This window comes from Oncorhynchus tshawytscha, linkage group LG16 (genome assembly GCF_018296145.1).
Source record: "Oncorhynchus tshawytscha isolate Ot180627B linkage group LG16, Otsh_v2.0, whole genome shotgun sequence".
NCBI classification, from domain to species: Eukaryota; Metazoa; Chordata; class Actinopteri; order Salmoniformes; family Salmonidae; genus Oncorhynchus; species Oncorhynchus tshawytscha.
In genome coordinates this window covers 76,577,296-76,601,098 of record NC_056444.1, presented here as the reverse complement: position 1 = coordinate 76,601,098, position 23,803 = coordinate 76,577,296, and the positions used below count along the sequence as shown (strand labels likewise).

Sequence of the window (23,803 nt, the reverse complement as noted above, 5' to 3'; positions counted from 1 at the left end):
TATGAAATGTCTTTATTATAGGCCATTAGAATAAACTCCTAAAACAAAACCATACTGCATGATGGTACATTTATATTTAATCCAAAATCACAATTTAAAAATAGATGTACCAATCCCAGATCGGCTCTTTAAATAAACATTTGAAGGTTATTTAATTCCAGGTAACAGATACTGTGTTACTGCATTCCTTGAATTTGCCTGCTCTGATGTCGAGATCGTTCCTTGTATTGCACTGAAACTTGTATTGCACTGAAATTCATTTATTACCAACTGCTGCGCAATGTTTTAGGTCCTGACTTTCCCCTGAAAACAAAGTAACACAAGTAGGCTTAGATATACATTTTTATTTGATCAATAAAAATGCTAATTTCATTAATCCAGCCACAGCTATAGTATATGAAACCAAAATAAATCCCATTTCATTTAGCAGGTTAATGTGCTCCATTTACTCTAAATTTCAACCACTAAATTAAGAGACAGTAAATACCCAGTGAACAAAACATTAAGAACACCAGCTCTTTCAATGACATAGCCTTCACCTGGTCAGTCTATGATCCCTTACTGATGTCACCTGTTAAATCCACTCCAATCGTTGAATATTAAGGGGATAAGACCGGTTAAAGAAGGATTTGTAAACCTTGAGACAAAGATTGTGTATCTGGGCCATTGAGAGTGAATGGGGAAGACAAAAATTGTAAATGCCGTTGAACACGGTATGGTAGTAGGTGCCAGGCACACTGGTTGAGTGTGTCAAGAACTGTAACGCTGCTGGGTTTTTCATGCTCAACAGTTTCCCCATGTGTATCAAGAGTGGTCCACTACCCAAAGGATGTCCAGCCAACTTGAAATAACTGTGGGAAGCATTAGAATCAACATGGGCCAGCAGACCTGTGGAACAATTGAAAACTTGTGGAGTCCATGCCCCCCGACAAATTTAAGACATTCTGAGGGTAAAAGGGGGGTTCAACTCAATATGGTTTGTACACTCAATGTAGGTAATTCTGGCACAAACACAAAGGTTGTTTTTTAAAACAATACAGAGATATATGCACTTCTGGTTTACAATTATGATTTTCCCACCCACTGGATCAAGTAAAATACAGAGTAGGTATGTGTATATATATATATATATATAAAAATAACAGAGTATAACATATTATATTTCAGGGTACAGTTCTGAGTTGTTCATATAAAGACACAGTCTGTAACAGACAAAGATGAGAAGTTATAGACCAGTATAACAAAAATCTTAGATGCACTACGCAGAAATCTCTCCGCCATTTCCAGGTTGCTAAAATTCTAATAGTTCACCTAATTAGTATAGTGTAGAGAATCATTGTACCATCTAATCCGCTGTGAAATATATTTTCCATAAACAAAAATATTTTATTTCAGCTGGTGTACAAAACCAAAAGTAAAAGACGCAAAAACAAATTTAAGAACTGGAAGCATAGAAATAGAACAGATCTACCGCTTTTAGACTAGCTTTCAACGAGAATTAGATTTATAACATTTCTACGTGAATTTGGTCAGGTCGCCCAAAAAGTTACATATTGCAGCTTTAAGGCAAATTAAAGAGTACTTAAATTGATTTCAAAATCACAAAAGGCAATTGGTAAATCTTAAGACTTTGATATCTGTGGGAAAGATTCATCTGATAGTCACAGGTAAACCCTCTTTTTACGCTGCGGCTGTTTATCTTATATGCAGTCACTTTAACTATACATTCATGTACATACTACCTAATTGGCCCAACTAACTAGTGCTCCCGCACATTGGCTAACCGGGCTATCTTCAGTCACTTTAACCATATCTACATGTACATACTACCTTAATAATCAGTCTGACTAAGCGGTGTCTGTATGTAGCCTCGCTACTGTATATAGCCTGTATTTTTACTGTTGGTTTATTTCTTTACTTACCTATTGTTCACCTAATACCTTTTTTGCACTATTGGTTAGAGCTTGTAAGTAAGGATTTCACTGTAAGGTCTACTACACCTGTTGTATTCGGCCACGTGACAAATAAACTTTGATTTGAGACAGAGAAAGAGGGATACCTTATCAGTTGTGCAACGGAATGCATTCAACTGAAAATTTAACCCAACCCCTCTGAATCAGCGCTTCTACCCGCCAGGCTACCTGTAGACGTAAAGCTAAGCGCTGGACTGCGAGAAGAACATAAAACAGTCTATAATATTTCAGCAACATTTCAGTACCGTAAGAAACATAACCGTTTACACATTTTCTTTTCTACTGTACGATACATTGCAATTAGGAAAATAGGTGGACAGTATAACCGTTTCAAGTCTCAAAACTCTGCAGTGAACCGATATACCTAAGAAACAGTCGCTCAAATATAAATCACACAAACACATCTACATATAATACGTTTAAGTGGAGCTGGAGGTGTTGCTGTCTAGGCCATCATGTCCTGGGATGTAGGATGAACCTAGCAGAGAGTAGCTATAAAGTGCTGCAGTTAAATCTAAGAGACAGATCCTAACTGTTACTACTTCACTACAGCATGTTATTACAGATGCAGTTTGAGCCTCCTACTTCCTTTGTTTACACTCAAATGTTAAATGTGCTTGAAACAGCCAGGGAATGGTTATGGAAAGACAAAATGGTGTTAAATTGAAATAACATTGAAATACACAGACATGAATGAATGAATTAAAGGCATGCAGAGGGGAAGATGACATGGTCCCGTGTGGCTCAGCTGGTAGAGCATAACACTTGCAGCACCAGGGTTTTGGGTTTGAGTCCCACAGGGGACCAGTATGAAAATGTATGCACTCACTACTATAAGTTGCTCTGGATAAGAGTGTCTGCTAAATGACTAAACTGTACAAATGTAAAGTGATGAATTCGTCTGAAAGCGGTGTGTGTGTGTGTGTGTGTGTGTTTACAGGCAAGACTGAACCGCTCAACGGAGGAGCATTACTATGGAAATAAACATGCACAAACACACCCCCACTCTCTCATACGGCACACAGTTGTTCAAATATACGAGACACACCAAGGATTTGTATGTCATCCAACAGCATTGACTTGATGTGTGTGGTCGAAATGCGTGTTCAGAGCTCGCTGGTGAGAGGCCCCTTGCTCTGGATGTTTCTCATGATCGCCTGAACCACCTCAGAGGTGGTGCCCTGCCCCCCGATGTCAGCTGTGTGCAACTGCAAGAGAATAGTAAATACTGTGATACCAATCACATTGTCTGCTTCGGTCGACATTCAGAGGTTAAATATTTCACAATGTTGACAACAGAAATAACACAATTGTTGTTCTACACATTTCTTTCAGAATATTCTGCAACATCACTCTCCCCTGTATAGGTCTCAAAATGACTATCCATCACACCTAACTAGAGGATGCTGGTGGGAGGAGCTATAGGGCTCATTAAAATGGCCATCCTCCTGTAGCTCCTCTCTGCAGACACCTCAAAAAGGCATTCTACACGGGTAATAAATCAGTAGGTACATTAGAAACATTTTGAACACTAGAAGAGACTCTATAGAGAAGCATACATTTGATTACAGGTTGGACTAGAGAGTGTCAAAGATGAATTTGAGAAATGCCAAGCTATATTAACATAATTTTAAAAGAAAAACGCTCTTTATTGGCCTGTGCTCTGTTGATAACTGGCCAGACCGGTCTCTCAGGAGGTGAGCAGGCAGGTCAGGTGAGAGTACCGGGCAGGTCAGGTGAGAGTACCGGGCAGGTCAGGTGAGAGTACCGGGCAGGTCAGGTGAGAGTACCGGGCAGGTCAGGTGAGAGTACCGGGCAGGTCAGGTGAGAGTACCGGGCAGGTCAGGTGAGAGTACCGGGCAGGTCAGGTGAGAGTACCGGGCAGGTCAGGTGAGAGTACCGGGCAGGTCAGGTGAGAGTACCGGGCAGGTCAGGTGAGAGTACCGGGCAGGTCAGGTGAGAGTACCGGGCAGGTCAGGTGAGAGTACCGGGCAGGTCAGGTGAGAGTACCGGGCATGTCAGGTGAGAGTACCGGGCATGTCAGGTGAGAGTACCGGGCAGGTCAGGTGAGAGTACCGGGCAGGTCAGGTGAGAGTACCGGGCAGGTCAGGTGAGAGTACCGGGCAGGTCAGGTGAGAGTACCGGGCAGGTCAGGTGAGAGTACCGGGCAGGTCAGGTGAGAGTACCGGGCAGGTCAGGTGAGAGTACCGGGCAGGTCAGGTGAGAGTACCGGGCAGGTCAGGTGAGAGTACCGGGCAGGTCAGGTGAGAGTACCGGGCATGTCAGGTGAGAGTACCGGGCATGTCAGGTGAGAGTACCGGGCAGGTCAGGTGAGAGTACCGGGCATGTCAGGTGAGAGTACCGGGCATGTCAGGTGAGAGTACCGGGCATGTCAGGTGAGAGTACCGGGCATGTCAGGTGAGAGTACCGGGCATGTCAGGTGAGAGTACCGGGCATGTCAGGTGAGAGTACTGGGCATGTCAGGTGAGAGTACTGAGCATGTCAGGTGAGAGTACTGGGCAGGTCAGGTGAGAGTACTGAGCAGGTAAGTGTATTGCGCATAGTGACAAGTGTGCAGTGAGGTGAGAGGACTTGACTTACCTGAGTCTCGTTCATGGTCGTAAGGACTGCATTCCTGATCATAGTGGCATAATCGTGGAGCCTGAGACACACAAAAGGACAATGACTTTCATACCCTTTGTTCTGCCCAACAAGTCGACAGCAAATTCAGATTATACTGTACATACACATCATCATGGTTTAGAAACATCACCTTCATTAGACTATGCAAGGTGAACTCACTTGAGGTGATCTAGCATCATGCAGCTGGCCAGTAGCATGGCAGTGGGGTTAGCAATGTTCCTGTCAGCAATACTCTTCCCTGTGTTCCTGGTGGCCTGAGAGACATATAGAGAAAGAGCATATTGCCAGATCAATGATATACAGTGCATTCGCAAAGTATTCAGACCACTTTACATTTTCCACATTTTGTTAAGTTACAGCCTTATTTTAAAATGGATTAAATTGTTTTGTTTTTTATCCCCCTCATCAATCTACACAAAATACCCCATTATTAACAAAATAAAAAACAGGTTTTTATACATTTTTGCTAATTTATAAATAAAAAATGAAATATTACATTCACATAAGTATTCATCGATCCCAATGGGATAGAAACATTGTCTGTTGTTGGGGCATCTCAATAAACCACTGTGGAAGCATAATATTATCAGAGTTGTGGACACTACAGGTGCCCAGTGGACTGACCGTTTCGAAGACAGCATAGTCACGGCCATAGTTGGCCCCTGGCACCAGCCCTGGTCCTCCCACCAGGCCAGCACACACATTGCTAACCACATTACCATACAGGTTGGGCATCACCATAACGTCAAACTGCTGGGGCTTAGACACTAGCTAGGAAATGAGAGAGGGATAGGTTAACAACACAAATAAGCATTAGTAACACAGACAAAACAGACTTAAAATATATTTAAAAGCAGGGATAGGAACCTTCTTTGCCTGGTCCCAGATCTGTTTCTGCCGTTTCGCCAAGTGCCAACTCATGGCAATATCAAAGACCGCAGGAGTTGGTGAGTCAGCGCAAACCGATATGAGACCAGGCTAAAACTTACTGGTGTGCCTCTATCATAAAGAGAGCATTGATTTTCATACCTGCATGGTAGTGTTGTCGACTATCATGGCGTCGAAGGCAATGTCAGGGTATCCAGCAGCCACCTCTCGACAGCACTGCAGAAACAGACCATCTCCCAGCTTCCTGTAAAGGTGAGAAAACAGGATGTTCAACAACACCTTGGTTGTAATATATGTAATGTATACCAGATAGGTCTGAGTACTATCTATCCAAATGTAATGTATATGAAAAAACTATATCTTGCTAAGTAACTACTGTAAAAAAAAAATTAAAAAGTACCACGTAAAAGTAACAAAAAAAACCTTGTCCTCCGAAGAGGTGTATGGGCAAATAAAAATATATACAGTACCTGTCAAAAGTTTGGACACACCAACTAATTCAAGGGATTTCTTTATTTTCGCTATTATTATGGCAAGAAAAGCTCAAATAAACAAAGAGAAACGACAGTCCTTCATTACTTTAAACATGAAGGTCAGTCAATTCGGAAAATGTCAAGAACTTTGAAAGTTTCTTCAAGTGCAGTCGCAAAAATCATCAAGCGCTATGATGAAACTGGCTCCCATGAGGACCTCAGATTTCAGCCCAAATTAATGGTTCACAAAGTTCAAGTAACAGACACGTCAACATTAACTGTTCAGAGGAGACTACGTGAATCAGCCCTTCATGGTTGAATTGCGCAAAGAAACCATTACTAAAGGACACCAATAATAATAAGAAACTTGGTTGGGCCAAGAAACATGAGCAATGGACATTAGACCGGCGGAAATCTGTCCTTTGGTCTGATGAATCCAAATTTGAGCTTTTTGGTTCCAACCACCGTGTCTGTGAGACGCAGAGGTGAATGGATGATCTCTGCATGTGTGGTTCCCACGTGAAGCATGGAGGAGGAGATGTGATGGTGTGGGGGTGCTTTTCTGTTGACACTGTCAGTGATTTATTTAGAATTCAAGGCACACTTAACCAGCATGGCTACCACAGCATTCTACAGCGATACGGCATCCCATCTGGTTTGCACTTAGTGGGAATATAATTTGTTTTTGACAATGACCCAAAACACACCTCCAGCCTCTGTACGGGCTATTTGACCAAGAAGGAGAGGGAAGGAGTGTTGCATCAGATGACCTGAGCTCCACAATCACCCGACCTCAACCCAATTGAGATGGTTTAGGATGAGTTGGACTGCAGACTAAAGGAAAAGTACTCAGTATATGTGGGAACTCCTTCAAGACTGTTGGAAAAGCATTCCTCATGAAGCTGGATGAGAGAATTCCAAGAGTGTGCAAAGCTGTCATCAAGGCAAAGAATGGTTATTTGAAGAATCTCAAATATATTTTGATTTGTTTAACACCTTTTTGGTTACTACATGATTCCATATGTGTTATTTCATAGTTGAGGTCTTCACTGTTATTCTACAATGTAGAAAATAGTAAAAATAAAGAAAAACCCTTGAATAAGTAGGTGTGTCCAAACTGGTACTATACATTGGTTGCATTCTGACTGTACCCTTCTTCTGGAAGTGTGCACTTAACTTGTTCACTCCACCTCATGCTTTTCAAAGCATTGAAATAGCGTACGCATGGGCTAGGGGGCGGGGTCAGTTTCCACCATATTTGTTACACAAATGTTTTCTTTAAACATCTATGAGGCGGAGTGTACGAATGCACACTTTGGGGAAAAGGGTAGAGAATTGGACCGTAGCCCCAAAGTACTCAGAGTGTGAGTCATTATAACACATCTAGTGGAATACATAGACACCTCACTGACTGACTGACCTGACCTGCCGTCCCTGACTAAATGACCTGCCGTCCCTGACTAAATGACCTGCCGTCCCTGACTAAATGACTGACTTACATGATGTTGGCCTTGTGAACTGCAGTGACCCTCTTGCGACCTTTCTCCCGGGCCAATTTAAAGGCATACTCAGCGATTCTCAGGGAGTTAGTCCGGGTGATGATCTTGAGACACTCCACCACCCCTGATACACTCTACAGCACAAAGGGAAGGAGAGAGGGATGCTAACGCAGGTTATTTACAGCAAAGAGTGGAAATGGAAAAACACAAAGGGATGAGTTGAGGGAGTAAAATTGCGTGTCTGCCTGTGCGTGTGCCTGTGTGCGTCTAACCTCATGCTCCAGACTGCTGTACTCTCCCTCAGTGTTCTCCCTGATGATCATGATGTCAATGTTGTTGTGGCGAGTCTGAACTCCAGGGAGGGATTTACAGTGCATGACGTTGGCATACAGGTCCAGACTGGTGCTGTGGGACAGAGAGACAGAGATGGGGGAGACAGTGTAAGCTGACAGGGCTGGACAGAGAGACAGAGATGGGGGAGACAGTGTAAGCTGACAGGACTGGACAGAGAGATGGAGGAGACAGTGTAAGCTGACAGGACAGAGAGATGGTGGAGACAGTGTAAGCTGACAGGACTGGACAGAGAGATGGAGGAGACAGTGTAAGCTGACAGGACAGAGAGATGGTGGAGACAGTGTAAGCTGACAGGGCTGGACAGAGAGATGGTGGAGAAGGTGTAAGCTGACAGGGCTGGACAGAGAGATGGAGGAGAAGGTGTAAGCTGACAGGGCTGGACAGAGAGATGGAGGAGACAGTGTAAGCTGACAGGGCTGGACAGAGAGGTGGAGGAGACAGTGTAAGCTGACAGGGCTGGAAAGAGAGATGGAGGAGACAGTGTAAGCTGACAGGGCTGGACAGAGAGATGGAGGAGACAGTGTAAGCTGACAGGGCTGGACAGAGAGATGGAGGAGACAGTGTAAGCTGACAGGGCTGGACAGAGAGGTGGAGGAAACAGTGTAAGCTGACAGGGCTGGACAGAGAGATGGAGGAGACAGTGTAAGCTGACAGGGCTGGACAGAGATGGAGGAGACAGTGTAAGCTGACAGGGCTGGAAAGAGAGATGGAGGAGACAGTGTAAGCTGACAGGGCTGGACAGAGAGATGGAGGAGACAGTGTAAGCTGACAGGGCTGGACAGAGAGGTGGAGGAGACAGTGTAAGCTGACAGGGCTGGAAAGAGAGATGGAGGAGACAGTGTAAGCTGACAGGGCTGGACAGAGAGATGGAGGAGACAGTGTAAGCTGACAGGACTGGACAGAGAGATGGTGGAGACAGTGTAAGCTGACAGGGCTGGACAGAGAGATGGAGGAGACAGTGTAAGCTGACAGGCTGGACAGAGAGATGGAGGAGACAGTGTAAGCTGACAGGGCAGGACAGAGAGATGGAGGAGAAAGTGTAAGCTGACAGGGCTGAACAGAGAGGTGGAGGAGACTGGGCTGGACAGAGAAAGCCACAAAAGACCATTTGGGATAGAGATCGGTGCCCCATTAGCAGCAACAGAGCACTCAAGGAAGAGGTCCTCTGTCTTTTTTAAATAAACGATTGGATAGAAACCTTTACTTACCGGAGGAGATTGTTTCTGGACTTGTGGGAAGCAGGCAGGGTGTGGAGGGTCTCAATGTTACCTACAAACACACAAACAAAAACACAAGCATGTTGACTGTTTTATAGGTATTCTATAGAACAGTGTTTCCCAAACTAGTCCTGGGGACCCCCTTGGGTGCACATTTTGTTTTTTGCCCTAGCACTACACAGCTGATTCAAATGACCAACTTGTCAAACTTTGCTTATTTGAAATCACCTGTGTAGTGCTAGAGAAAAAAACAAAATGTGCACCCAGGGGGGCACCCAGGGGGGTGGGCAGGACCGAGTTTGCTATAGAATACAGACACAACGTATCATATGACACAGTGACTGACACAGCTGCAGTTAATGGACAATAGGATTAAATAACTAGAAGAGGCCTACAATTTGAATACAAAATCTCTTCAGTACTTCTCCCATAGAAAGTGCCTCCCCATTCAAGTGCATAATGGGTGGACTGGCAGCCATTTTTTAAACCTTTATTTAACTAGACAAGTCAGTTAAGAACAAATTCTTATTTTCAATGACGGCCTAGGAACAGTGGGTTAACTGCCTGTTCAGGGGCAGAATAACAGATTTGTACCTTGTCAGCTCGGGGATTTGAACTTGCAACCTTCCGGTAACTAGTCCAACGCTCTAACCACTAGGCTACCCTGCCGCCCCATTGCAAATGTGCCCATGAGTTCACCAGTCACATTGCCAGGGTTAGAGCTTCCAAGGCCTTCCCATGGATTCTACAGTTTCTCCTACCTTTGAGGGCCACTCCGTTACGGCGGATGGCTGTGATGGCGTTGTTGATGTCATCCTCGGTAGCTGAGCTGACATTCACGACCTCAAAGTCCACAGGTACACAGCTGAACCTATAGAGCACATTAACACGGAAGGATGTATGGGAAGGACAACTCAATGACTCAGTCATTCTACCTCAACTTATTTGTTGTACTGTACAACTATGGGCATGAGACATATTGATGTCTATAAGCTGAGAATATCCTGTTATGAACTTGGAACAAGATAGCCACTCACTACCATTCGCATTTAAAGGGATACTTTAGGATTTGGGCAATGAAGCCCTTTATCTACACTGAACAAAAATATAAACGCAACATGTAAAGTGTTGGTCAGATGTTTCATGAGCTAAAATAAAAGATCCCAGACGTTTTCCATATGCACAACAAGATTATTTCTCTCAAATGTTGTTTACATCCCTATTAGTGAGCATTTCTCATTTGCCCAAAAAATCCATCCAATTTACAGGTCTGGCATATCAAGAAACTGATTAAACAGCATGATCATTACACAGGTGCACCTTGTGCTAGGGACAATAAAAGGCCACTAAAATGTGCAGTTTTGTCCCACAACACAATGTCACAGATGTCTCAAGTTGAGGGAGCATGCTATTGTCATGCTGACTGCAAGAATGTCCACCAGAGCTGTTAACAGAGAATTGAACGTTCATTTCTCTACCATAAGCCATCAACGTTGTTTTAGAGAATTTGGCAGTACATCCAACCTGCCTCACAACCGCAGACCACGTGTAACCCAGTACCTCCATATCTGGCTTCTTCACCTGTGGGATTGTCTGAGACCAGCCACCCGGACAGCTGATGAAACTGTGGGTTTGCACAACCAAATTTCTGCACAAACTGTCAGAAACCGTCTCAGGGAAGCTCATCTGTGTGCTCGTTGTCCTCACCAGGGTGTTGACCTGACTGTAGGTCTGTGTCGTAGCCGACTTCAGTGGGAAAATGCTCAACTTCGATAGCCACTGGCATGCTGGAGAAGTGCGCTCTTCACAGCTGAACCCCGGGGTCAACTGTACCAGGCAGATAGAAAACAGTGTGTCTGGTGTCGTGTGGGCAAGCAGTTTGCTGATGTAAATGTTGTGAACAGAGTACCCCATGGTGGAGGTGGGGTTATGGTATGGGCAGGCATAAGCTACGTAAAACAAACAATTGCATTTTATCGAGGCCAATTGACGTGCCATTCATCCGCGGTTATCACCTCATGTTTCAGCATGATAATGCACAGCCCCCATGACGCAAGGATCTGTACACAATTCCCAGTTCTTCCATGGCCTGCATACTCACCAGATTTGTCACCCACTGAGCATGTTTGGGATGCTATGGATCTACATATACGACAACGTGTTTCAGTTCCCGCCAACATCAAGCAACTTCGCACCAGATATTGAACGGTTTTGTGATCCAAGCCCCTACATTTTTTTTTTTTAAAGGTATCTTTGACCAACAGATGCATTTCTGTATTCCCAGTCGTGTGAAATCCATAGATCAGGGCCTCATGAACTTATTTCAATTAACTGATTACTTTAGATGAACTGTAACTCAGTGAAATCTTTGAAATTGTTGCATGTTGCGTTTATGGTTTTGTTCAGTTTTGTTCGCCAGAGTCAGATGAACTCATGGATAAAAATTTAAATAATCTGCGTGCAGTTTGAGGAAAGTTGCTAGTAGATACCACAGACTTCAAGTCATTGCGCTAAAGCCAGTTAGCATTGTCAAGCGAAACGACCTCTAACTTCCTTCACACTGGATGCAGAGACAAAAGAAATGTATCCATTACTTCATCTGACTCTGGGCAAGTAGATAAAATCCTGAAGCATCTGTTAAATAAACTGTTAAATTAATTAACTGTTATAAGTGTTTATAAGCCATGAATGCTATGACCAGTTATAATACAATAAGCAGACCTTAAGAGCTCCCAGGCACATATTAGTGGCTATGTGTTTAGAAGATGTTGATGAGGTGCGAATAACAGCTTATAAACACGTTATAGACTGTTATAAAGCATATTTGACTGACCTGAAGAGCTCCTTTACGTGATTGAGCAGTTCTGGTCCAATACCATCTCCAGGTATCAGAGTTACAGTGTGTCTGCCACCATACTTCGCAGGAGGGGGCTGAAATGCATACATTTTTTTGTTATCCTTGCACACTTTTCTGTCAGAGTTACCAGGCTGCACCGAAAGCAAATCAAACTATGGTTGTGTTCCAATGGTGTGAATAAGGCGTGTTGTGTGTGTTGTGTAACGTGGGAATGTGATGAACGGTGATGTAATGCAACGCGGTACTTACAATGATTTGTCCCTATTAGTTGTAGAAACGGCCGGAAAAGCAGAACAATACAGTGAGAGATTAGCAAAGCACCAGAAAACAAACAGTTGCCCTACACCTCAGATTGCGAGCTCATTAATGATCCCGTCTCCCTAGAGGGGAGAGGGGAGTCTTGGATCAGGTTACAAATGCTCAGCCTAAAGGTGACAACGGAGTTAGTTAGCTAGCCAATTTTGTCACACCAAATCAACCAAACAATAATAAATACCAAGCAGAAGTGTCAAGAGCTCCATCTGAAATGTTTAAATCTGACAGAGTGGCAGTGTGAATCTTGTGCTGCTCATAGTAAGATACCTGGGTAGGCTAGCTACATCACCAGTACCATGCCTCAAATAGACATACTTGATAGCAAGCAAGCCTTGTGATTTCTGACAGTCAAGTGTACTAGGCAACTCACCATGTGCCTAAAATGCACATTATAAACTGGTTGGTTCGAGCCCTGAATGCTGATTGGCTAACAGTCGTGGTATACCACGGGTATGACAAAACATTTATTTTTAATGCTATAATTACATTGCCAACCAGTTTATATTAGCATTAAGGCACCACGGAGGGTTTGTGGTATATGGTCAATATACCACGGCTAAGGGCTGTGTCCAGACACTCAGCGTTGCGCATAACAACTGCCTTATTGTTTAAGTAAGAGGCCTAGCTACCCTGTTCTCTGCACACTCTGCCAGACAGCTAGCTACTGTGACCTCTGCCTGACAATCAGACTGCGATTGGTCTGGTTCATAGTTAGATTAATGCCATACATTGGCTTGGAAAATTTCCTCACACAAGCTCTACGAGCCAGAATATTGAATAAAATTATATTTTAACAGTTGTCTGTGTAGTTGGTCCTTTTGGCGGTAGGAATGTGAGACAATATATCCACAGGAAAGTATAATTAAATCACCTTATCAAAGTGCTGGTAGTGTGTTCACATTTCTATTACCTGAAGCATGTGCAGAACCATGTAAACACTTACAGGAGCTCAACAAGTACGCATCAGTGGTGTGCATGTATTTTCATATTGTGCACATGCATGAGGTGATAGAAATCTGAACACACTACCAGAGCTTTGAAACGTTGATTTAATTATACTTTCCTGTGACTATATTGTGACAACCCTGGGTTTTTCTAAGCACGGAAATCGACCCTGCCGCACGAGCATGCTTTTGCGGAACAGCTGATAGCGCGCCGGACCTCGGGCTAGAAGGTCGAGGGTTCGAGACCTGCTCCCTGCTGTTTCATTACAATATTGTCTCACATTCCTACCTGCAAAAGGAACACCCTAAAATGAGTTAACATTTAATTGTATTTAACAGTCTGGCTTTTATTTAACGCTAATTTCTGCCTGAAGTAGAATTCAACCCAATTCCACATCGGGTTGGTTTCCATGTAACTGTACTCTCTGCACATTCACAAGATCTAGCTACAGTAGGCCTACTCAAACCACCACAGATAGCCTATCTGATGCAGGTTCCAAGATGGGCACTCACTACTGTTGATTTCTCTCTGCGACTGCTCACTGTGGCTCCAAATACCTCAGGAAACAGAAGAACAGGACAGGGCGTTAGATAACTCAACTTGTGGTTCACGTGGTCGGTGAGTCCCTTTGGGTCTTTCTAGAGATAAGCAACAATACAGTATACCGTATGCATGTCAAATGAGAAAGTAGCAATGGGAGGGATATTGGTTAACACTGATAGTGACATGCGCTTCTTGCTAATGCTAACCAGAAATGACCTTGTATTATAGCCCAGAAACACAATTTCTCTCAATTATGTATGTAGTTTATTTGCCATCATAACTGTGAATCATAAAACTCGGTCTTACTTTTGCTGTCGTTGCCAACCGTCCACCCCAAATGGGTTTAATGATTTTGGACATTGATATCACTGCACTGGAGGCGGCCATCTTAACGGAATCCGACTAATGCCGTTAACGCGCATCTGCTCGTGCCCACGCTACAGAGAGAAGAATCGATAGAGGTCCTATTATAACATTATTGTATTATTAAATTACTAATAATTATTCGTATTCTAATTCCCAATTCTATGGAATAATATTGCCACATTAGAGCTCGAGCTGTTCATAAGACAGTTTACCATATAATTTTGTAATCTATTCTGCCTCCGTAGTATAGTTTATGTAATTATTTAGGTGGTGATATTCCCCCCCCATCATAACATGAACAAAATGTATGACGCGTGGAGGCACCTTAATGAGTAACCAATGATTTACTGTATGTACTGTACACACATGGGAGTAATGCCGCGTTCAAAACAACTGGGATCTCGGAGATCGCGGACTTCCGACTTCAGTGTGTTCAAAACCAGGAACTCGGAAAAAAATCTAATTCGGTTACTCCTGTCTCTTTCTGGGGCTCAGACGTTCCGACCTGAAAATCACTGACTTTGTGATTTGAATTCGTATTTTTCCGAGTTCTGAGTTGATTTGAACGCGGCATAACAGTGGAAAGACGCATGCGCGCAGACTCGAGGCTGACGTCACAGAAAATGAAACGCTCAAAACTAATCAGCAAGATCGCACGCTTGAAGAAATTAAGATAATTTCTACGTGCTTGTCGTAACTGGAACGATGCAAACACTACAGACGCTGAACTAAGCCTCCCAAATCATATTTTAGTGTCCAAGTTTGTCTTACCAGGAAAGGTGAATTTTCACGAAGGAAATCTAGATGAGTTTGCCTTGGAATAAATAACAGTGGGTGTTTCCTTTTTGCTCTCATTGCAGTGGGCGCCTTTCCACTTTTTGCCTTTGTCTTGTCGAATGCATCTCGAAATAACTATCTTGCTTGCTTGCCAAATTGTATCATTGATAGAGATTCCTGTAATTTGCTCAAAAGTATCCTTTTAATGTTTTCAAACATTGTTGTTTCAATGAAACTGCCACGAAATTACCAGAAAAGCCCATGTTCTTTCTAACATGACTATATTATTCTCATTGTTTTCTGTAGCACTACTTGCCGGTCTGTCTGCCTTAGCTTCTGAAGAAAATAAATCATGAGATTGGCAGGTAGGAGTGTGTCTTGTCTGTGAGAGTGTGTCCAGCTGTCTTTTTAGTTGTATCTAATGAATGTCATGTATTGTTGCTGAGAAAGAGCCTATTCTAATGGAATGTCGCTGTGTGCCAGGGCCTCTGCGAGCTGTTGCTGTGCTGCTATTGGTGGGCCTCACCTGGGTGTTAGCCAGCTCCATACTTGGAGGGGACAGCAACTTGGTGGTCAAACACTTCTTCAGTGGTAAGACGACGACAACCTTACTATCTGACGTCTAGCACCCACAATAGTACAGTGCCTTCGGGAAATATTCAGACCCCTTTACTTTTTCTAGATTGTTTTACGTTACAGCCTTATTCTAAAATTGATAACATATATTTTTTCTCATCAATCTACACACTACCCCATAATGACAAAGCAAAAACAATTTTGTTTTGTTGAAATGTTTGAATGTATATTAAAAAAAAAACTTATTTACATGACTTAAATTGAGTTCAGGTGCATCCTGTTTCCATTGAACGTCTTGGTAGTGTTTCTACAACTTGACTGGTGTCCACCTGTGGTAAATGCAACAGGACAAGGACCTTAACTAATTCAGGATCGGTGGGTCCCCTGCAGGACAGTTGCGCTATAGTAGGCTAATGCGATTAGCGCAAGGTTGTAATTAACAAGACCATTTCCCAGTACGTAGACATATCTGATATTGGCAGTTGCTATTACAGTGAAATAATACAATGCTATTGTTTGAGAGTGCACAGTTTTTAACATAAAGCTATTAATAATCAAGTTAGGCACATTTGGGCAGCCTTGGTACATTTTGAACAGAAGTGCAATGGTTCATTGGATCAGTCTAAAACGTTGCACATACACTGCTGCCATCTAGTGGCCAAAATCTATATTGCACCTGGGCTGGAATAATACATGATGGCCTTTCTCTTGAATTTCAAAGATGATGGTACAAAAAACGGTTGGCTTTTTCTTTGTTTTACCAGATCTAATGCATTCTCCTACATTTCTTTCACATTTCCACAAACTTCCAAGTGTTTCCTTTCAAATGGTACCAAGAATATGCATATCCTTGCTACAGGCAGTTAGTTTTGGGTATGTCATTTCAGGCGAAAGAGACGTGCGTTGTGCATCCATGCAACACTCACCTTTTTCTTGGACCATGGCCTCCCTGCGGCCTCAGTGGATTAGTCCACTGAGACATGCGCAAGTCAGACAGGTCTCTCATGCCATAAGAAAAATAAATATATTTGCGACTGCTTTATAAAACATCTTGGTCGACCGACCAACCGATCGGTTGTTTGGTTGAGGTCAGCCCTAGTTGACAATCTAGCGATCCCACATTCTTCCACAAAGTACAGCTAGCTAAATAAAATTAATAGTCAACACCAAACAATGACAAACTGTCACGCTGCTAATGTATAATACATGCAATGGTTATTGTTAATCTAAAATGAGCAATTCAATGTATACCTGAGAACCTGAAGTTGCCATCCCAAGTTTTAAACACAATAGCCTGGGGGATGGGTGCACCAAGGTTGGAAACCCCAAGGTTAAACAAAGCCTACATTATTGCTTGCCTGACCTTTGCCTTATCTGATGAATCTCAGTTTCTGCTGTTTCATGCTTATGAGAGCACTAGGGTATGGAGAGAACCACATTAGTACATGCATCCATCATGCCAAGTGTCAACGTTGTAGGCTGGTGATGATCGTGTGGGGTATTTTTTGAATTCATTGCCAATCAGGTGCATCCCTTCATGGCAGCAGTATATCCGTCTGCTAATGGATTTTTCAGCAGGATAATGCCCCTTGCCACAAGGCTAGGATTGTCCAGGAATGGTTCCACGAACATCAATCCAATTGAGCGTCTGTGGGATGAGATGGAACGAGATATTCGGTGTAGAGATGCACTACCAGAAAACTTGGCACAACTGTGGGAAGCATTGGAGTCAACATGTGCCAGCATCTGGACTGCTTTCAACACCTTGTAGAGTTCATGCCACAACAAAATGAGCCTGTGCTGAGGGCAAAAGGGAGTGCAACTCAATATTAGGAATACGTTTCTAATGTTTTGAAAGATAATTGTGTGTGTGTGTGCACTATTTTAATAGCAGGACACTGAAGAGTAAGAATTAGGCTGTTTGAGAAGGTTTGAATCCTAAGCAACCTGCATAGACATTGTTTGAAGTACAATAGACTAAAATAGCTTTGACCTACTACAGTAGCTGTGTGCTAAAAAAAACTTGGAGTAGGCATTGTGGCGCTCATGTGAATTTCCCTTTTTCGGCTTCAGACCAATGCCTACTTCTGACAGTTTTTAATAGGCTAGGGCTGGGAATTGCCAGGGACGTCACAATGCAATGGTTAAGGGCTTGTAAGTAAGCATTTCACTAAGTTCCTGTTGTATACCTGTTGTATTCGGCACATGTGACTAACAGTTGATCTGATTTGGAATACGATGTTATCACCACACTTAGTGCCGTCAGTATTCACACCCCTTGATTTTTTCCACATTTTGTTGTTACAGCCTGAGTTTAAAATGTAGTAAATGTAGATTATTTTTGTCACTGGTCTACACACAATACCCCATAATATCAAAGTGGAGTTGTTGTTTGACATTTTTATAAATGAATTACAAATAGAAAACAGATGTTTTGAGTCAAGTATTTAACCCCTTTGTTATGGCAAGGCTAAATACGTTCAGGAGTAAACATGTGCTTAATAAGTTGCATGAATTTTTGAATAACTATCTTATCTCTGTATCCCACACACACAATTATCTGTGAAGTTCCTCAGTCGAGTAGTGAATTTCAAATACAGATTCAACCACAGACTAGGGAGGTTATCCAATGCCTCTCAAAGAAGGGCACCTACTGGTAGATGTATTTATAATTTTTAAAAAGCAGGCGTTTAATATCTCAGAGTGGTGAGGTTATGAATTACCCTCTTGGATTGGGTATCAGTACACCCTCTCACTACAGAGTTACAGGCCTTCTTCCTAATTCAGTTGCCGGAGAGGAAGGAAACTGCTCAGGGATTACACAGCGGCCAATGGAGACTAAAACAGTTAGTTTGAATGGCTGTGATAGGAGAAAACAGGATAGATCAACATTAACTCATATCTATATTTTCTACAGGGACAAACGAGGAGCCAACAGCTGGTATGTGAGAAGTTAAGACCATTATTTACAGTGGCAATCACAAAAAGTAATCCTTTTGGAACCTAAACATTTCAATGTCAGTGGGACAGTGCTAATCTATGTCCCTCAGTTGAGCACCATATTCCCAGCTTGGGTACGCTTTCATTCTAATGTGCTAATTTGTGTGTCCTCTCCTCTTCCAGAGCCCAAACACCACAGGTACAAGTGTGGTCTGTCGGCTCCCTGTCCTCAGAAACATCTGGCTTTCCGCATCGTCTCTGGAGCCGCCAACATCATTGGGCCCAAAATCTGCCTGGAGGATAAGATGTGAGAATTATTGTACATCATCGGGGCCATCACACTTCTTACACCAATGTATCAATGTCACCACCAACCACCTCACTCTCTCCAGCTTGTCTCCGTTTCCTTTTATTTCTCATGAACTCTTTCTGCCATCATATCATCTTAACCCTGAAGTTTGTCTGAAGAGCTGAATGCAAGTATTTGTCTTATTTTGCTTTCCTTCATTAGCCTGATCCCAGATCTGTTTGGGCCATCTTGCCAAAAAATAACCGAAGGAGTGGTTTTGTCTGTAGCGTCTTTCTGTCTGTCTATGGTTGCTCCTTCATTGTCAGAGTGTAACAATGTATAGATGAACTCTTCAGGGGTTAGTTTCCTGAAAGTTTAGTAGCTCTAATCTCATCTTTCATCTACTGCCTACAATGGGTTTATGATCATCTTAAATCTAACCAGTAAATTATCACATTTTTATTGTTCACATACACATATTTAGCAGATGTTATTGCGGGTGTAGCCAAATGCTTGTGCTCCTAGTTAGTACGTTAACCAACCCAGGTAAAGTGTTGGTACTTACGGTTCCTCCAATCTTTCCTTTTCTCTCCCTCAGCCTTGTCAGCAGTGTCAACAACAATGTTGGTAGAGGACTAAACATTGCTTTAGTAAATGGTAATTAGAATAATCTCTGACAAATTGTTCAAAGTTATGTTTCAAGTTAATTTGTGCAGTTGTGATTTTGACTTGACTGTTGCACAGATTGCTAACTTTAAATGATTTCATGTTTCTGCTCATCAGGGGTATCTGGAGATCTCTTGGACACAAAATCATTTGATATGTGGGCAGGAGGTAAGAGGATTAAACACCTTTATACTGATGTCCTGGTGTCATTTGGTGCATGTTCGTAATATTTAAATGAGTTTATTTTATACATCATTATCTTGAATATTTTCACTGAGGTTAAAAGTTAAACGCCCCTCTACATATTGTTCAGTTAAATACAGTTTTTTTTTTTTTACCTTTATTTAACTAGTCAAGTCAGTTAAGAACAAATTCTTATTTTCAATGATGGCCTAGGAACAGTGGGTTAACTGCCTGTTCAGAGGCAGAACGACAGATTTGTACCTTGTCAGCTCTGGGATTTGAACTTGCAAACTTTCGGCTGCTAGTCCAACGCTCTAGCCACTAGGCTACCCTGCCACCACTTCATCCTACCCATCTGTCTTCCCATTCTCAGATGTTACTGACCTGTTGAAGTATCTCCTACCTTTACATGAGGGAACACTTGTGTTTGTAGCTTCCTTTGATGATCCTGCCACAAAGTAAGAGTCTAACATGGACATTACTAAGTGAGCCCCAGTCCTGTGCAATGCTTTCAGCGCTGTGTGGTTATAATATGACGCTTCATGGCACATGACTCACACACACAGCACTAAAGGGGTTGTTTTACAGTCACCACAATCTTGTAAAATGCTTAACAAATCCAAATTGAACATATTGACGACTTGTAAATCTACCAGTCTATTCTTACAATTGTAAACATTACTAAGTGAAAATTATATTTGGTGTTAAACTATACAAAAATGGTATGTTGTACTGTATGGCAGGGCTTCCCAAACTCAAAATGGACATTCATCTAGCTAGCCTACTTTACTGCGACTGTCTGTCTCCCTCTCCTAACACCCGCGGCAGATTAAATGACGAGGCTCGTCGTCTGTTTGAGGAGCTGGGTAGCACAGCAGTGAAGGAGCTCACCTTCAGAGACAGCTGGGTGTTTTTAGGAGCCAAGGGCATCGAGAACAAGAGTCCATTCGAACAGGTAGACTACCTTTACTTAAAGCCTAAACTATATATCATTTATACCGTACGAACAACGCAAGAGCGCCAAGCAAAATGGCTATCCAGCGTAGTTGCGGCGTTTATAATTGGATGTGCTTGTACATCTACGTGTGCAGAGATAAGGATACGTGACCTCTGTGATTACGCGTGATGACGTATCTGTACACTCACTGTTCTCCTCATAGCTCTGCTCGTAACTCTGTCCATATTATAGCTACACTGTGTTATATCTATGGCTGTCAGTGTTTGTTCTGTAAAGCCTAATGTTCTTACCCTCTCTCTGCCTGTGTCTCTCTCTCTCTCACACCCCCAGCGTATGAAGAACAGTAAGAACAGTAACAAGTACGAAGGCTGGCCTGAGTCTCTGGAAATGGACGGCTGTGTCCCCCTCCGTTCCCCTTCAGAGGGTTAAACACACTCTGCTTGTATCCCTCCCTTCCTCCACTCTTCTCAGATGATGCTTATGACCTACATGGATCCAATGCTTTTAAATACTGGGAGTGTGCAAGACAAGTGCACACTTTGGGAGAAGGGCTGGAGAGTTGGAACGCAACCTGTTTCTAAGGACTAGAACCTTTTGAGAACGAAGGGCCCTGGTTCTAAGGACTAGCACCTTTTGAGAACGAAGGGCCCTGGTTCTAAGGACTAGCACCTTTTGAGAACGAAGGCCTCTGGTTCTAAGGACTAGCACCTTTTGAGAACGAAGTCCTCTGGTTCTAAGGACTAGCACCTTTTGAGAACGAAGGGCTCTGGATTTAAGGATTAGCACCTTTTGAGAACGAAGGCCTCTGGTTCTAAGGATTAGCAGCACAGATCTATCTGGAGAAACTGGAGCAGCAGAAGCATTGACTATGACATTTTGACTCGCCTCGATTTACAGGCTTCCTCACATTCCTTCTCTTTAATGAAACTTGTGGACGGACTGGGACCATACATTTCCCCCTGCGTTTCTATCACACCGGCCCTTTTCTGAGTCTCTCAGCACCCATTATTAGCCAAACGATCATTTAGACAAGCCCACATAATGGGCTTAAGATGGCCCTATGGCCAGTCTGTCCCTAATGAGACATGAGTATGGTATTGGTTTTGCACGACTACAGTTGGATAAATGATGCTCTGTTACAATATCATGTAACTACAGGGAGGTAAAGACTCTTACAATACTTATTTTTTTTCCTTCACTTTTTGTTATTTTTGTCAAGTAACACGTGCTGCAAAGGACATCTTCTCTTGAGTGGACTGACTCACTGTCACAATGCTGGTAGCAAGCTGGCCTGATGGTTGATATGCTAACTTGTTGAAGCAACTGTTTGGACTTGACATTTGAACTAGGAATTGATTTAAGTGTTTGAGGCTTAATGTTCCTGAGAATGACCACGTAGGAGGACATGGATATTTCAGAGACCAAATGGTTGATGCACAGATAAGGGAACAAATTATGCTGGATAGAAAAAAATAATATATTAAAGAAGTAATGCCTGTAAAACCCTGCAAATGCACAGGAAGAGGGCAGATAAGGCTGCCTATATGAATGGAAATCGCGAACAGAATACAATTAGGATTCACTAGCAACATATTATTGCTGGCTGTTCTAGGAAGGATATTGTATGTTATGATAAATTAAAATTAAAATACATTAATATATATTTTAAACTATATGCATAGTTTAATATATTAAATTGTAGATTTCAATCTAGTTGTGCTAGCCTGAGTGCCAGTCTGTTTGTTCCATCATGCCAACTTGTAGTCATGTCAAACATTTGGCTTGACAAGGTGTAATGGAAGCACAAACATATCTGGGACCAGGTTAAAGTGCTAATAACCTCCACCTTTTATGTGAGGGTTACCCTGGGGTTCGGATGTGGGGCTACACCAATGCCATGATTACTGTATGTATGTGATGACCTTTGTATGCTTGCAATGCTCAGTGATGGAAAAGTACTGGGTAAATGGAGATGTACTGCTTTAGTTCTCAGGCTGAGAATTGTCTGCACCTGCTGACAGTCACACAGACTCAAGGCTGAGATAGTAGAGTGAGAAACCAGTCTAGACATGTTTTTCTCATTTTAGATACTTTGTATAACAATGTTAAGATATGATTGACGGTAGGTTGTATAAAGAGTGTTGTCTCTTGTTTCGCCACACAGATGTTTACTATAGACTATTGAGGTATTCTCTATGCAAAACTGTCTGCAATTGCATTTTATTACTAAAGAGTTTTATACCAAGGTTTCTGTGTCATCTATCTTAAAGGAAACTTACATCACCCCATGCAAAGGACCAACCAACATTTTCTGAAAGAGAACAGTGATTTCTGCACAGCATTTTACTCAAATACATTCTGTCAAAATTTTCCAATCTTGTGTATTTAACTTGGAATAGAACTAGTCTAGAATCTTATAGATACTTATTTTTACACCTCGTAGGCTATATTCATGGTTTGATTTCACACTAGAGTGGACTTCAGTGCCTAAAACATGATTGTACTGTTGGATAACAACACTATTCATGCTTTTACCTGTGTATCTCAGGCCTTGTCCTTACTGTTGTTTATTTGGATAATGTATTACTTATTTTATTTTTTTCAATTTGATAGGTATCTTGTGTATTTTGTCCTCTGAATTTTATTAAATATACACCACTTGTTACATTTTCAATACACTCAAAACAAACTTCGCAGAATGTTTTGGTCCTGGAATAAGTGCTTTGAGACGAAGTGAACTATAGAATTCTACTATTCATTTTTGTGACTTACACTTTTTTTCTTTTTTTTAAATAAATCTCTGTGTGCGGTGTGGTTCAGCCTGAGGGACAGTCTGTATGTGCTATCATGCCAATTCTTATGTCAATGATTGTCATGGCTTGACAATGAGCAGTGGAGTTCGCAAGAGCGCAAACCATCTAGGACCAAATACTGTTTTGAGTGAATATCCTATCCTTTAGGCTATCCTTTGTGGAGTATGACTGCATGTTAAGTATGTATTTGGTCATCTGATCTGGTCAATCTTCTTTACGGGTTGATGTAATGACAATGTGAACGATTGAAAAAGCTGATGTCAACTCAACGTACAGAAGACATAAACTGACCCTAGGTCAGCACTGATGCTCTTGAGACATACAGTGCAGCCCTTGGTTCCCTCCTGTCCATTATCTTAAAATCGAAGCTGATCCTAGATCAGCACGTCTCCTCAGTCTTGTTACATGCAGCCCCAGATCTGTGGGAAGTCATGCATAATGCCCCCATCTGCATGCTCCGTGAAGAATAGGAAGCAGTGTCATGCACCGTGGACAGACAGAAGTCATCTGTTTAAATCCATTAGGGGG

At 42.4% G+C, this 23,803-nt stretch overlaps 2 protein-coding genes across 7 annotated transcripts; one reads left to right on the top strand and one right to left on the bottom strand.

The window, feature by feature from the left end:
• Positions 1–324: 324 nt before the first annotated feature.
• On the bottom strand, positions 325–15,185 carry LOC112216372 (isocitrate dehydrogenase [NAD] subunit gamma, mitochondrial). Of its 4 annotated transcripts, none has more exons than XM_042299663.1 (14): positions 15,167–15,185; positions 14,014–14,144; positions 13,677–13,721; positions 12,154–12,165; positions 11,881–11,978; positions 9,809–9,918; positions 9,039–9,099; positions 7,749–7,881; positions 7,477–7,610; positions 5,646–5,748; positions 5,241–5,387; positions 4,776–4,870; positions 4,575–4,635; positions 325–3,181 (listed from the first exon to the last, which is right to left on the bottom strand). In XM_042299663.1, exons 2-14 carry the CDS (start codon positions 14,092–14,094, stop codon positions 3,080–3,082), a joined length of 1,182 nt encoding a protein of 393 aa, XP_042155597.1. In that variant the 5' UTR covers positions 14,095–14,144; positions 15,167–15,185; the 3' UTR covers positions 325–3,079. The 4 variants fall into 4 exon arrangements, with proteins under 4 accessions (XP_042155597.1, XP_024232092.1, XP_042155596.1 ...); XM_024376324.2 differs by lacking the exon at positions 15,167–15,185 and adding an exon at positions 14,845–15,166; XM_042299662.1 differs by lacking the exon at positions 15,167–15,185 and adding an exon at positions 14,286–14,304.
• On the top strand, positions 14,665–23,276 carry LOC112216373 (protein FAM3A). 3 transcript variants are annotated; one of them, XM_024376329.2, is made up of 10 exons: positions 14,665–14,852; positions 15,157–15,215; positions 15,334–15,441; positions 18,344–18,367; positions 18,550–18,673; positions 19,254–19,312; positions 19,439–19,489; positions 19,878–19,962; positions 20,333–20,459; positions 20,793–23,276. In XM_024376329.2, exons 2-10 carry the CDS (start codon positions 15,203–15,205, stop codon positions 20,889–20,891), a joined length of 690 nt encoding a protein of 229 aa, XP_024232097.1. In that variant the 5' UTR covers positions 14,665–14,852; positions 15,157–15,202; the 3' UTR covers positions 20,892–23,276. The 3 variants fall into 3 exon arrangements, with proteins under 3 accessions (XP_024232097.1, XP_024232094.1, XP_024232095.1); XM_024376326.2 differs by having other exon boundaries at positions 14,665–14,903; XM_024376327.2 differs by having other exon boundaries at positions 14,665–14,903; positions 15,154–15,215.
• Positions 23,277–23,803: the final 527 nt, after the last annotated feature.

Excerpts from the sequence above, each read along its gene's own strand:
- LOC112216373 (XM_024376329.2), top strand. Across the intron at positions 18,674-19,253 it reads ATCTGCCTGGAGGATAAGAT|CCTTGTCAGCAGTGTCAACA; the intron begins GTGAGAATTATT and ends TCTCTCCCTCAG. Across the intron at positions 19,313-19,438 it reads AAACATTGCTTTAGTAAATG|GGGTATCTGGAGATCTCTTG; the intron begins GTAATTAGAATA and ends TCTGCTCATCAG.
- LOC112216372 (XM_042299663.1), bottom strand. The coding sequence starts at position 14,094 with ATGGCCGCCTCCAGTGCAGTGATATCAATGTCCAAAATCATTAAACCC. Across the intron at positions 5,749-7,476 it reads GTTCACAAGGCCAACATCAT|GAAGCTGGGAGATGGTCTGT; the intron begins GTAAGTCAGTCA and ends TCACCTTTACAG. Across the intron at positions 4,871-5,240 it reads ACTATGCTGTCTTCGAAACG|GCCACCAGGAACACAGGGAA; the intron begins GTCAGTCCACTG and ends TATGTCTCTCAG.